The sequence below is a fragment of the Polypterus senegalus genome, chromosome 14 (assembly GCF_016835505.1).
Source record: "Polypterus senegalus isolate Bchr_013 chromosome 14, ASM1683550v1, whole genome shotgun sequence".
Lineage (NCBI taxonomy): Eukaryota > Metazoa > Chordata > Cladistia > Polypteriformes > Polypteridae > Polypterus > Polypterus senegalus.
In genome coordinates, this window is record NC_053167.1 from 97409774 (window position 1) to 97425801 (window position 16028).

Below are 16028 nucleotides of genomic sequence, written 5' to 3' on the forward strand. Positions count from 1 at the left end.
TAATTTGTTTGATTTGCATTAATCCTTCTAATTCGGCCTGACAAAGCGCCCTGCGGCTTCACTCGGGTTCATTCACCTGGCACAGGTAAGCAAGGTTGCTCGTGACGTCTCCTCTATTCCACGCCCCCTCCTCGGCTGTGGTAACTACGCCTGCGCCTCCTATTTGCATTGTTCCAGGTCCATTGTGGCTTAGGCTTCAGCACTTTTAAGCGGCGGGGGGAGTCCGAGCGAGTCGTTTTCATTGGCTGCTCCTACCTGTTCACTGCCGGCTGCCAAACGGGTGTGTGTTGCAGGCGAAGGCAAAGTCGACTGAGGAAAAGGAAGTAAAAAAAAAACAAAAGTAAAAAAGAAAAAAAGTTTTCCAGAGTGGAGATCTTACGAAAACCGCGAGTTTTAAGCAGTTGTCCAGTTTAGCTTCTCTTTCGAAGCTTTAAGGGAAGTAGCTATGCCCTTAGGGCTAAGAAGTAAGAAAAAATCCAAGTCGAGGGAGAGCTCGCATCTGATGGAGAACGAGGAACTCGGGGAACGGGGAGGATTCGCCGGGAGTAGCGTTGTCAAAGCGTCCACCAATGGAGCCGGGCTACCTCCTCCTCCTGCCAACCTGCGCCCTAAGTTGGTGTTTCACACACAGCTGGCTCATGGCAGCCCCACCGGCAGAATCGAGGGCTTCACCAACGTTAAGGAATTATACGCAAAAATTGCCGAAGCTTTTCACATCTCCGCTGAAGAGGTAATCATTATGACGATCACTTATTTACACACGATTATTTATATGAAGGTGTGCTGGCTTTTGACATTTTGCTCTATTTATTATGCTGGTGTAATCAGTATCTGATCGGTATTTTATTTTTCTTGCTTTAGCATCGCCCCAGGTCGCTCTGAAGCGCTGTCACCTCAAGCGACAGATTCACCGTGCACGTTTGCTCAGATCAAACCCGAATATCCTCTGTTAATAAAGCACCCCCCATTATGAGCTTAAAATCTAATTAAGTTTTGTGTTGCGCCACAAAGATTTTTTTTTTTTTACCAGAGCAAGGGATTATGTAATAATGTACTGACTGTTCCACGTCTTTCTTAGTTACTCGAACCAAGTTCCGGCGGTTTCAACCCCAGTAACAAATCAAACGAAGCTGGTTGCACGGTTATTAAGTTCTTTCAAGGTTATCTTAAAAAAAGGCTGGGCTCGAAGTTAAAGCAATATGTTATCACTCTGAAAAAAAGGTGCAGTACACGTCCATGTGTCGATTATTTTCTTGCTAAACAGGTTGAGGAGCAGTCTTACGTGCCACTACAATATTTGTTTTAAGATTCAATTTTACAAGTGCAGTACAGCATATTATTAATTCCTGCTAAGTGAATAGATTTTATTTTTTTAGGTTACCCTATTACCAACTAAACTAAGATATTAAAGTTACATTTTTTAGGCTGTTTTATTACAATATAATACACTCCCAATATGTAGCCATTTTGAGATGACTAATTGTAGTCACTCGCCATTGCCTCATAGAAAAAGGCTTCCTTTAATATGAGATATGTTGGGATTTTAATTTGGGGTTTATCGATTAGATTTATTGCAGTTTTTGATGCTGTACATGGTGATTTATTACAAGAGAGGGTACAGTAGTTGTTATAATAGCATAGCATTCTCAAATCAGGGTAATCCAGTTCAAGGTTTAGGGATAGATGTTCCAGAAAAAGCTCTACATTAAAAAATGACGTTGGATCTAGTCAATAACATTATGTCAAATTTACGTTTAATGTAATTAAGCAGTGAAGATCTACCAATAACAAGAGTTTATTAAATGCAACAAGTTGTTTTGTATCGGCTTGGTAAAATTTAGTACTCTGCACCAACAAGTGTAGATTTAATATGCAACAATCACATAATTAAGATTTTTTTTTTTTTGTTTTCATCAGGCATTTTGCATAGTAGTACTTCCTGAACTACACAAGTCAAGCATAAGTAGTTTGAAAAGTCCCCTTATTGTTAGCCATTCAATTATGGCAGTTATAATTAATGTATTTAGAAACACTCCTGTCTTCACATGGAGAAGGCCTCCATGCTTGTGTGATGTGCTGTACAGTATGCAGTTTGTTTGGTAGATTATTGACTGTACACGAGCCCAAAGCAATTTTCATAACCCCCGCAACTCTGTCAATTAAAATAGTATTATTATGTACAGACTTCCTCTTTCTCGGATACCATACAAATGAATGAAGATCCCAAAACTCTGTTTGCAAAATCTTTACAGAAAGGGCGTTCCCTTAATGCAAATTAACTAACCTTATGCAAATGAGACATGACACTAAGAAAAATAACTAAAAAAGATATTCCAAATGCACAAGCCTTTTTTCCTTTTCTTGTAAATGCAAACAAAAAAATCCCCTGATTGGGGGAGCAGGACCACTTGACAACATGGCTGCTTGATTTCCTAATGTGAATTGTGATTCATTTGCTTTGATTACAACAACAACAACAACAACATTTATTTATATAGCACATTTTCATACAAACAGTAGCTCAAAATGCTTTACATAATAAAGAATAGAAAAATAAAAGACACAATAAGAAAACACAATAAATCAAAATTAATTAACATAGAATAAGAGTAAGGTCCAATGGCCAGGGTGGATAAAAAAAACAAAAAACAAACTCCAGACGACTGGAGAAAAATATAAAATCTGTAGGGATTCCAGACCATTAGACTGCCGAGTCCCCTCTGGGCATTCTACCTAACATAAATGAAATAGTCCTCTTTGGATTTAGGGTTCTCATGGAAGGGCTTGATGATGATGGTCACGTAGACTTCTGCCTTTTACTCCATCCATCATTGTTGGAGCATCATGAAGCTTTGAGTAGGTGGAGGTGGTGCAGGCCAAAAAGAAACAGAAGAGAGAGTAGGGGTCAGTACGGATTAAACATAAAAGAATCGAGCTATTGTGACTTTCAACAAAATTAATGTCAACTGTATTAGAATCAGATATGTTAAACCTACAAATGTGTATTTTCACTTAAATCAACTTAAAGTTGCTGTGTAATGACAAATGTTCTCCAAAATTATACCTTCAACCTTAAGAACATTCTAATTTTGACTTAAGTCAACCTAAGGTAGTTGGATAATGGTAATAGTTTTGTGACTGGTGCTGTTAATTAAATAATTAAAGCGATAAAGGGAATGAGACATGTAAATGACATGTCTAACTGTGACACTAGGGAATTGAATTCACTTGTACTTTAAAAGTAAATGCTAAGCTTAAAAACATTCATATTTGAGTAAACTTAACATAACAACATGCCGCAAGAATCATTTTGGAATGTAGTTTAAGACAAATTTTTAACACCCTGCAAAATCTTTCAAAGGTTTTTGTACAAATTTAAACATTCTTTTAAATATTTATTACATTACAACAACAGCAATATTTATTTATATAGCACATTTTCATACAAAAAAAATGTAGCTCAAAAAAGTGCTTTACAAAATGAAGAATAGAAAAATAGAAGACACAGTAAAAAATAAAAATACCTCAACATTAATTAACATAGAATAAGAGTAAGGTCTGATGGCCAGGGTGGACAGAAAAAACAAAAAAAAACTCCAGACGGCTGGAGAAAAAAACAATCTGCAGGGATTCCAGACCATGAGACCACCCAGTCCCCTCTGGGCGGTCATTAGTAGCTGTAGGAGTAGTAGTAATAGGATGATAATTTATTTTTCAATTAGCAGGTGAATTTATCCAAAAATAAAACCATTATACACAAAATAAACCAGTGCATATAAAATGAAGAAGCAAAACAGAACACAATTTGAAGTTGCATAGGATATATGAAAACTAGGACTTGGACCAGGCCAAAATGACTTAGCAGCTGATTGAGTCAGTAGGGCTGCAGATCTCCAGGAGGCGATGTTTTGTAAAAAACATGTGTCCCCGAGATTGTTTTGGAGGGTCTTTTTATAGTACAGACTCATCTGCTGGATTTCTTCAGGATTCCAATTTATTTTTTCGTTTCTCTTATTTAGCTAAACATCAATAAATCCAAATTTAGAAAAGAAGGAAGCAAATTAAAAACAACACCACTAGGCAAGTTCCAAATTTTATTATATATCTTAAAAATAAGTTGGGTTTGTTTTAATTCTGTGCTTTAATACATTTTTAAAATTGATGTTTGATAATCTTTGTCTCCGTTAAATGTAGTCCCTTGTGTTTGCTATGCTTAGAGCATTGGACTGTAAATCCTCTTGTATCGGAGTGTCAGTTGTACTCGCGTGGTTTTTGGTGATAGTATAACACTGTTTCAAGTTCTTTTAGTTTGACTGTTCATTTGTTTCCATTTTCTGATCTTCAAACTTGAGGGGGAGCTTAGAATGCAGACTGAAGACCCCATCCACCCTCAAACCACGCCTGAATTTTTCAAAGTGTCCTCTTGGTTGACTGCCTCTGAAACAGTATCACAAGCAGGGTTCCACATGACAAGAGGCACAAACCTACCAGAAGGTGATTCTATAGGCTTACTGTTGCATAAAAAGTTAGACTTTGATCTGCCGGGGCAACTGAGTTACTGATCATGCTGCTTTCCTTGGAAGTCTTCGTTTTTTTAGTCGGTTAATTAAAAATGCATGATTAAAAAGTAACTGATATTGCATAATAGGTCTTTTCTCACTGTTTTCCTAATTCAAATTACTATACATTCAGACTGTTTTTGTGTTACTAGTTTTTGTTGGTTTCTTCTATTAAAGTTTGTATATTACTTTTTTTTTATTGAATTTATTAAAAGCAAGTAACATTCCATATAAGCAAGTCAAACTTAACAAAACTAAATTCAATTCAACCCCCACATAGTTTGTATGTCACTTAACAGATAACGCTTTCATTTCTTCTGCCTGTTTGTAGGGTCACATACATAAGCTTGCAGTTTCCACAAACAATGCACTTTGAAAAGTGTTTCATTTTTCTTATTTTCAACTTTCCACTAAGTGTGTTGTGTAGGCGTACATTTAAAGCTGGTGAAACTTTTAAGTTTAATGAGGCAGTAGCTGGGACTATGTCTTCAAATACTGACCTCAGGTTCTCCTAAAATCCGTTCCAGAGGAGTGACCATATCCATACTGACCTTAATTATGGGTTAGAACTGTCATCAAGATTTGACATGTATAAACTGTAGTGTTTCTTGAAACGGAGACACTTGCATGTGGCATCCATTATTAAAGAACCTATGTTGGTTTTTCAAAAGACAAAAATAGGCACGGTGTTGAGAAATATCACCTTTGTATTGCTTTCAAGGTTAGGTCAAGTGGGAGTGTGTCATGTAAAGACAAAGTAGAAGAATTATGGATGAAAACAGATGGAGAAGAATCTCCAGTTCATGTTCAAAGATAACCCTGTGACAAACCTATCTGTGAATGTTTTACTTTTAGACATATGCTGTTATTCTTGCTCAGCTAATAAATCTTTACTTTATATAGATAATTTCAGATTTATGCTACATAAGATGTCCATATTTTATGTTGACTTGACATGGTGTATACCACCACCCCCCCATCAGCCAGTCATATTATATAATCAACACTTTATATTGTAACCATCTGTTTATTTGAATCATTGGGATTTACTTCTGTGTTACTGTATTTAACTTAAGTTGTTTCATTTTGCATGGAAACGTATTATTTTAGTATCTTGCTCTTACCGTATTCTACTTCTAATCTGTATACGCACTCTGGGCCTGTAGTTGTTAAAGACCACCATAAAAGAACTGAATAATTCAGAAAGTTTTTTTCTGAACTAATTGGTGGTGTCTGGACAAGATGGCTTCTGCACAACGAGAGCTGTGGAAGGATATTTCACTTGGGTGTCTTTGAGAAGCATGTGCTAAAATAGAAAAAGAATGTTGTCAAGTGCCTTTGTATCATGTTACATTCCATTGGTTTCAAATTAATACGAAGAATGGACAATGGCATAATTATAAGATTAAATGAATTTCCCCTCATGTTCCTGATAAGAACAGGGGTTTGCAAGCGTTTATGGGTACTTGGCATGATTGGAGACATTATGGTCACCTCTGCTCCCTTGAACGAAGAAAAAGGCATACCCAACCCCACTTGGATTTATGTACAACTGATCTACTTGTTCATTGTGTTTCTTCTTAGGTGAAAGCCCATCTTCCACTAAATAAACAAATTATATTTACCATCTCCATGTACATCTTTAAAGCATGTGATCTTGATCATCTAAATTGTATTAGCCTTTTAAAAGCACATTCACTGGCAGAATGACTCAATATAGTGAGAAGATCTAGTATAGCGTTGAAGAGAATAGGGTGCCTTTCCTTAATGGGATCAAAGTGGGAACAAGTGAAAAGGGTTTATTAGGTTAAGAGGATCCAACAAATTCAAAATATATTTGCTCTATTGTGTTGGAAATTCACCACACAATACGGAGAAAAAACTCTCAGACATACTGTAAGGCTCTGGGCAGGTGGTATAAGCAATGTAGATATAAATAGATGCTTCCTAATTTTGCATGCTGGCCAGTGTCTTCAAACATCAGGATTTAGTTTTGGGTACACACGTTACATTTGCTAATATCCGAATAGTTTAAAGATGTGGATTACTGTAACATAAGTATCTTTGGTATGTGGGAGTAACCAGCAGTCTAGGTTGAAATCCATAGGGAGAATTAGCAAACAACACACACAAACAGTGATGGCTTGGGAATCCAACTCTTTTTCCAGGAGTTGTTTGATTCCCAGCTACACTATTTCCACAGCAAGAGTCGGAATAAAAACACAAAGAATGAATGGAATGAATATAAAGTAAATTGGTTAATAGTGACAGCATTATTACAGTGAGATACAAGAGAGAGTCAGTTTTATAATAGCAAATGTAAGAATAATGAGAGTGCTAACCACAGGGCCACCATGCCATCCCAGATATACCTCATATACCTTTAATGATAATCCTAGAAGAAGATGCAGACACCTTTCTCAACATTAACTGTGAGATGAGCAGCATGAGAACATTGCTAAAGGTTACAGCGACTGTCTCGAGTTTCGCATCCCTGGACAGATTATAAAGTGCACTGGTATCAGGTGTCACCCAATAAGGATTTGTGTACTTGTTTAATTGAGAAATTCCTTGTTTTGAATAGAATAGTTTGTTTAATCAACTGTTTCCTAATTCTCACAGTTAAGGATGATTTATTAAAGAGTCCAAATTAGGACTCGAGTGCAGTCATGCAACAGGTGACATCTCGGCACCAAACTAGTTTGAATGGAATGGAACAGTGTCCTGATGTACTAATCTTAGGGCTCAGTCTGGGAAACTGGAAAATGAGCAAAATTAATTTAATTTATAGTATTAATTAAGTCTATGATCATTGCAGAGTTTTTCTCTCAAAATATATTTTTGAGTGGATAAGTTCAAATTTTATTTTTAGTATTAGTGCTTATGAGAGGTATTTGTTATCATCTAGGAAAAATAGAACAACATCTGCATAAGCTAGACTTCCCTTTGATAAACTGGTGCAATATTTATATATGGAGATTAGACTACATTAACAGAAAAAGTGTGATATATATATAATCCTTCTATATAAAAGCGGTCGGGATTGTCCTTCCATCCCGTGAGTGCTATGCAGGCGTGGAGTTTCACACACGCCCCGTCCATTTTGCAATGCACGATGGGATTTGTAGTTTCGTTTTCCAGGTAAAGATGATTTTCTACTCCAGACTGTGCGATATCTTCTTCTTCTTTCTTACTATATAAAAGCGGTCGGGATTGTCCTTCTGTCCCGTGAGTGGAAAGCGTAGCGGTATTCCGCTTATCACAGACTTACTACTTGCAGCTTGCGATGCGGCGACATGATGTGAGTAGAGTTCTGGTGCTCCCATCGTTCCCTTGCTTTTGTGCGCAATGCGCTGGAAAAATAGACAAAATTATGTCTCTGGAAATAATTAATGTTGATGGAGTACAAATGCCACACCGCGTAGTAAATATCAGGGGGTTCAAAAGGCGACCTCAATATAGAAAAAAGTTTAAATTTCATCACAAAAATAACAGAAACTACAGTATTAAAGTAATACCACTCAAATGCAATATAACCAAATTAATGAGTTTGTATAAAATATCAAATTGATCTACATATTGAATTGCCTTAAGAAGTGGTCAACTTAAAAGTCGATATGCCTTATAATAGGGTCAGCCTAGTATATATATATATATATATATTAGGCTCGCTAAAATTATTTGGTCACTTCTGGGTGAATTGTATGATAAATAGGGCATATTCAGCAAAGGAAATCGGGCACTGCTGTTTTAGTGGACCTATACAACATTTCTGAGATTCATACATACTATGACTTGAGGGAGAAAAGAAAGCAGCAAAAGGGTTTGACTAATGATACTTGCTGATCATGACTGAAGGTCATGGCTTGCTGGTATATAGGTCAAGTATTCAGAGTACAGAGATATTCTGATTTGCATCTATGACAGTGGACTTGAGCTTGGACATCCAGTAATGCTTTAACATACACTGGCACCATGGCTGAACCCTTTAGTTTTTGTTTGAAAATCCTTATGCCAGTGAACAAACATACAAACTATATATGCAAAAACACAGACAGTTAACTGCAGTACATTTAGCTTCCTTGACCAGTCAATTGACTTAGAGTTGTGTACATATAGACGTGTGCTTGTTTCTGTAGATACTGGCGGAAGAAGTGAGTATTTATTGCATTATTTGTAGTGTTGTCCTGGTGCACACAACATCATGGTAAGGAAGGAATGGGAATTAAGTAGTTAAGTACATTTTTATATTATTGCAGTTCTATAGGATTAGATTACATTTGAGTTCAACTCTGGCACAGTTTATGCTTTTTCATTATGGAGTCCTCACTGTTACAGAAGATGAGATGACCCAAGTATACATTTTATGCTTTTTTTTTTTATTTTTAATGTTTTATCTGGTCAGGTTAGGTTGGGGAGCATGCACTGGTACAGCATGTTGCTGTGCCCATCACACAACCCACCACATAATGAAACCACTCCGGATCCCGGTGGACAACCCTCAAGGCAGACACGCAGTCCAGTCCCAGCCTCTGGAAATGACCATCTATCTGCCTCAGCCAGGTGTTACGTGGGCATTTCCTTGGCTTTCTCCAGCCACTTGAGTCCTCTACAATGAGAATCCTGCGAGCCGGATCACCCTTGAGGAATCGTGCCACATGGCCGTAGTGACATATGACGCTCCCTGACAATGCAGGCAGTGTGCTTCAACTGGGACTCCATGAGCAACCACTCGTTCGACACAAAGTCAAAGCAGTGGTACCCATGGATTCTCCAAAGAGACATAGTACCAAAGAAGTCCCGTCTTCGTCTCAGGTCACTGGATAGAATCCATGTCTCCCAACCATATAGCAAAAAAGGGAACACTAGGATTCTATAAAGACTTGGACCTTCATCCTTTTGTAGAGATATTGGAAGTACCACACACCTACTGTATTTCCTGCAACACATTATGAAAATTGACAAAGGCTGCAATGAAACTCTGTCGATATTCGTGTTTATGCTAGATGAGAACCCTCAGTGCCAAGATGCTGTCGATAGTAGACTTCTTAGGCATACAACCAGACTACTGTGATTTGTAGGTGAGCAGGTGATCACAGATCCTATTGAGATTGACCCTAGCAAGGATCTTACCAGTGTTATCCCCCTGTAGTTGCCACAATCCAGGGGATCACTCTTTCCTTTCCCGATAGGGACAAGCCCTATTTTTCAGTCAGTCTCCCAGATGGAAGCAAAGATTCCTGGCAATGCCAGGAAGACAGCCTTACCACCAGCCTGAAGAAGTTCACCCTGGTTACTACAGATCCCTGCAGCCTTGTCTACCCTCAGCTGGTTCACCACCTGTGCAATCTCAGTGAGATTAGGTAGTTCACAGCAAATTGGAGGATGAGCCTCAAGATCCATGGATCCAGAGATGTCCAACATGCTAGCCAGAGGATCAGCTTTAAACAGCTGCTGAAAGTAACTGCAGTGTCATCTTTAAGGACCATTCTATCACCCACCCTGCCTACGACTCACTGAGGAACAGATTCGGATGTGCATAATGTTTCAATTCCTTTGTAAGCAGGATGTGGGTCATTAGACCATAAATGGTATGTCACTTGCTTACAGATTCTTCAAAAAAATGCATCCTTATCTGCCCTTACAGCCGTCCTTCTCAGTTCCCAGTACAAACTGGAGTTTCCATCACGCTGTGTACTGTGACTCCTCTTTATGATATCCAGGGTGCCCTGTCAGATGAAATATCTCCTTTTGGGAATACCGGCACAACCAACACAACCCTCAGGAACCATCAGGGTCTTTTAATGGAAGGTCTCCCCTATCACATTAGGATCAACAATCACACCCAAACTATGTACAAACTCATTAGAAACAGCCTGATCTTGGAGTCTGGCCATGTCCAGCCTCATTCTCCTAGTAGGTGGTAGACTACTGCACCCAAGCTCCGAGGGCGGAGTGGTGGTTCTGAGGCTAAAAATCTGCGCTGGTGTCAGGAATATTGACGGTTCAAATCCCTGTTACTGCTAAAAGAGGTTCTTCTCTGCTGGGCCCTTGAGCAAGACCCTTAGCCTGCAGGTGCTACAGGGGAGCAGTACAATGGCCGACCCAGCACTCTGACCAAAAGGGGTGAAAACTAACAAATTCCTTATACAACAAATTGTATAAGGCGAAATAATAAAGAACAAAAGAAGAAAAAAAACAAAGCTGGATCTTCAGAGTAGCAACAACAAATCTGTTGTCGGAATTCACAAACTGTGCACTTCTGTGGACCCTGTAATTCTGTAGGTGCCTGCAGCGTCTGCCCATGAGGATGTGATTGATCTCCTTCACCACACCACTAGTACTGGACTACCAAGTCCAGCGATGCAATTCAAAGCGCTGGAATCAGGATACAGTGATCCACAGCCCCCTAATCTTTTGCAAAGTCAAGGAACTTGGAGCTGCTTTCCTCATGGTCCATAGGCCCATGGTGAGCAACACAATCCTCATAGCTAGCCCTATCAGTGCCAGTAGTTGCATTGAAGTCACCCATGACCAGAGGAGTCTCATCTTGTGGGCATCCATCAACCACCTAGCACAGTTGTGAATAAAATGCCCCTCATTGAGTCATCATTCACTGCAGTCAGAGCATGCACTGAGACAACAGATAAGGCACCCAGAGAGTGACATCTGACAGCATCGGAAGGAGCAGATCTGCCACAGCAACATCTACTCCCTGGGTATAACAGCCATTAGAGCAACAAGACCAATAAAAAGTGACCCCATCTAGAGAGTTCTGGCCAGTCCCAGGTCTGCGCACCTCAGAAAGTGCTGCCACGGAATTGCGGAGTTTGCAAAGCTCCTCCGACAGCAGAGGAAGATGTTCATCATGTCAAAGAGACAAGATGCGGTCCTGGGTATGATGTTAATCTGCATCCAATCCTGCAAGTTGGACACTTGGGGGTTTGTGGCGGAATTGGCACTACAGTTACCATAAAAACTTCACACACCTCTGAAAACGGCAGACAAGACTCCTTTTTGCTTTCCATGGTAGCAGCTCTGTTACAGCCACCTACAGGAAGGATGCCTAAATTATGAAGGGAATGGAAGAAAGCCCCAGAAGAGCTGAAACCACTGGAGAGCCAGGGGGGTCAGGCCTGAGGCATCACCTACTGCACAACAGCACTCGGGTTCCAATTTGTGGCATCCCATCTAGGTAGGAGCGTGGAACGTCTTTAATCTGGCTGTGCTTCTAAATAGCAGTGTCTTCCATGAGTTTAGGCTGGATGTGAAAACTGTACTTTATTTTCTATTTCAACCAATCTGGATTTGAGACATTTCCAGAAATGCCCACAAATGAAACATAACAGCTAATGCTCATGTTCGTCTTTTCACCTCTATTCAAAATTGCTAAATTAATTAAAATAAATAAATAAATAAAAATTTGACCTTGAGTTTCAAAAGTATTAGGAAAAAAAAGTGTATGTAAAAAATGTTCTTTATCAGTCTGAATCTAATATTGAGAAACTCAGTATAAAATTAAATGTGTGCATTTTGAATCTTGAAAGGTGCTATTTGGAATATACTGTATACTTGTGGAGATTTATTTCGTATAACATCAATAGTGATAATTATGTTTTTGCATGTCTTAATAAAAATAAAAGTTGGTTCTTGTGGGTGTCTTTAAACAAGTGTCAACAAAGAACAGCTGGAGCCTGCATACCAGAAAAGGTCACGGCAACAGCTGGTCTTGTTCAGTGGCTGGATGAGAATTGTGTTTCCAGTGCCATCTGAAAAGGAGTGGCTGTGAGGGCAATAGTCTTGCTCCATTTCTCTGTTTATGTAGATCTAGTATGATATACAAATTTCATACTTATGTTTAGCACAGCAAATCCCACTCCTCAAAACTGATGACACACGGGTAAAACATCCTTCAGTTCTTTGGACCTGCTTTTACATTGAAGTGTCAAAAGGATATCTAGACAGGATATCAGCTCTGCTCTCCTTCACACAGGCACCATCAGTCCTCCTTGGCTGGTTCAGCAGAATCCAATTATATAATCGGAATAAATGTAGGCACTGTGATCTGTTGTGGTTGAGGTTAACTTCCTTGACTACAGTCCTTTCTTTCATTTGCATTTTTCGTTCCAGTATTTAAATCCTGGATACTGCAGTACATTTTGTTGCCATGTGCCGGATTATTGTTCTTCTGTTAAAATAAAGAAAATGTTTAACAAAGAAATACTTTTTTGTATTTTTCTGTTCTAAACTATTCTTATGCCACATTATTTCCAGATGTTCTCAATTTCCCAAAAACTGTAAATTGGAGTTGAACTAATCTAAAAAAAAATGTTGTAATTTAAGTTTAAATGATTTTTACAGAAAACATTTCTTTCCATATCATATTTTTAAAGAATTTTTACATAACTTTAACTTTATTCTGAAATGGTTATTTAGTAAAACTCAAAAACTCTTTAACCCTAAATTAACTTTTCATTAAAGGTGATTTCTTTTCACTGACAAAAATTGGAGCTCCACTTGTGATTGACTCTGAAGAGGATTGTTTTCTTTTACATAAATATGCACAACCAAGCAACCGAGTCAGGCGACTAATCCAGTTTATGGTTGATTTAACTGGTGACAAGTAATCTGTGCCTCTGCTTTTGTTTGACACTTTTTTTTTTTTTACATTCTTAGATTAAGTGAGCTAATTCATGGTCACAGGAGGTCAGAGCCTTTTTCATGTACAGTATATGAGTCAACAGGGTGGAAACCAGCCCTGGACAAGATGAAAGACAATCAAATGGGAAATGTTTTAATGCTGCTAGGTATTCATCTTGTGACAATGATCTGTTTTTAGCAGTGTATGCCTAACTCCATGCTGTGTTATTGAGAAGCTGGTTTATTTGTGAGTTTCCTAAAAATATTGAACCTGTGGATGTCATTGTGGCCAGCTGTAGACGGTCATCCTATTTGCACTTAGCTCATGCCTTTGACTATATTGCTGCTCGGACTGGCATCAGAGACCTTGAAAGAGATGATGTGGACGTGGGAAGTGAATTTTTGCTTATAAAGAAACTTAATTGATTTTGAATTGCTTGTGTTAATAATATTAAACTGTCAAGAATCTGTGTATGCATGGTAAACAAAAGCAGAGATCTTAACCACTACATATCAGTGAACTCATTGAACTGAGTTGTTACCTCTGAATACAGATGCGATAAGGCTCCGCTTGTGTGATCCTCCATTCCTGGAGTAGGAATACAGCTTTGTTTTCTGTCAACATTTGTTGTTTTCTTCTTTTGTGACACTTTGTATGTGTAGGTAAACTCCGCAGTACTGAACACTTTCCACTTTTACATAAGTGCCATGGAGTTTGACTTTTATTTGTAAATGTTTTCAAGCTGACATCTATATTGAGCAGTCTGGTTGCCCCTTGTGAGTATTATTTTCATTGCTTCAGTATATAATAATGACATAGTTGTTTATTGTATTTATAGTGATTATATGTAGCTGTATTCCCCAACAGGACTGCAAAGCCTTTTATAGCCCTAAAGACTTCAGTTGTGTGAAAGGCGTTGGTGAGGCGTCCATGTGGACTTTACATTAGTAGATTTGCTACTCCTTTGGGACTGCTCATGTGGATTAGGTCATCAACTTGATTCTTGATTTGTGCCTAAATGCTTATTATGTGTTACATGAAATAATGTAGTAATTAAGATTTTTGCTTTTGTTTATTATTTTTTTGTTATATATACAAAGATCTTTGACAGTTATTAATAGTGAACTGCTTGTGCCAGTAATATGAGTACTGTATATTCTTAGAAGCTAAATTAATTCATTATAAATGGTGGTATATTATTAATTTATCAAGAAGCTTGATGCAGCTGTCCCCACATTTTATGAAGTTCTGCCACATGTCACTGGCTAATCTATCCTACATAATGAAGTGCTAGTAAGTTCAGAGGGTGGCTTCATAATTTTAGGAGGCATAAGAAACTTAGGAACATTTGTTTTTTGTGCCATATTTAATGCTTACTTTGTGAATTGTCTGTTTGCACTGTTTTCTTGAGTAGATGAATAACCCATCCATGTACTGACTCTCTCTTTTGTCGCACTGTGCAAAATCCAGTGATGTATGTTTTTCCTCTGAGAGCGAAAGACCCCTCAGGCATTTCTAGTAAAAGCTTTCCAGAGAACTAGCAATAGACTGGGAAATCCCTTTCATCCTGTTTAAAATGCAAATCTCAACTCTGTCTGGTGTATTATTTGGACTGGATTCTCCAGGGCATTAATGTATTTGGTGTGATCTTCCCAAGGAAATGCATCTAAATCCCTATTTTACTCCCACCCTTATGATGCATTCTGTAAATAAAAAGAGTGGGTTGCCTTAGGAAGTAGGTACACTAAAGAGGGACTGAGAATAGAACCTCGGAGAAAAGAACCCACACTAGGGATTTACAATCCATGCCAGTGTGGATATGGAAGCATCAGTTGTGGCAGAAGTGTGGATGGCTAGTAGACCCTGGTGATTTAAATCGTGCTGTAGAAAGGCTATTTAATGGGACCAGAGGGAGTGAGTGAGAGAGGAGAGAGAGAGTTTATAGTCCAGGAGGCCCCAAGAACTCTTTAGTGTTTGCAGAAGAAAGTAGAGTGGTGGTCACATGTGGAATAGGTGGGTTCCTCAGACATGTTCTACACATCGGGTCAAAATTGTTTGCAATCCTGGATTTAAGGGCATCTGGGGTCACCAGAAAGTGTTATGGTAAGTAGACCCCAGTGCTTCCTGAAGGCATCCCTGATGCCAGCACGCATACCAAGCATGCCCCAGAGGTTAGTCATGAATAAAGGGCTGTGAGCAAGTCAAGAGATGAGTTAAATCAAGAGCTCAACTGACATGTAGGTAGTGTGGCCAGACAATGCTGAATTCTAGTTTAGGGGTAGAAGGTCAAGTCACCACAGCAGGTAGATCTACAGAAGACCACTGGAACAGCAGAATTTGTTGGTTTTTTTGGTTCTGTTCTCTCGATATTTTGTACTCCCTGTTGATCATCTCTTCTTCTGTTTGTTTGGAGGAAGAATTAAGCTTGATGCTTTTTGACTTTTGGTATCTTTTGTTCTGACATAAAGAGATTCACAAAATTGTTCCTCATACAATTGAAAGAGACATATGTGGGATTGTTGGAGATCAAATTTCACTTATTTTCTACAACCATTAATTGTTTTTACAAAAGAAAAAAATGTACTGAACCTCTGCACCACAGCCTGTCCCTGTGCTTTATCAGGACCATATAGGTTTATAGGGTCATGATTGTGAGGTGTACAGAGTAGAGTGAAATTCTTACTTCCATGTGTTTATCAACATGCAATACACCACCACTCTCCGGGGCCATTTCTAGGGAGTCTAACAGCCTTACCTTGAAACCGCTCTCTTCCTTGCCTGAAAAGTCCCAGGACACTTCTGTCATAACCTAGTAACAATACATTCTA

The 16028-nt window shown here is 38.6% G+C and overlaps 1 protein-coding gene across 1 annotated transcript in view; it reads left to right on the forward strand.

The window, feature by feature from the left end:
- Positions 1-258: 258 nt before the first annotated feature.
- gipc2 (GIPC PDZ domain containing family, member 2) overlaps positions 259-16028 on the forward strand; it is an 84340-nt gene continuing 68570 nt past the window's right edge. Inside the window, exon 1 of the mRNA XM_039734892.1 lies at positions 259-730. Coding sequence (XP_039590826.1) covers positions 446-730 — 285 coding nt within the window. The 5' untranslated portion in view covers positions 259-445. The remainder of the gene's footprint in view (positions 731-16028) is intronic.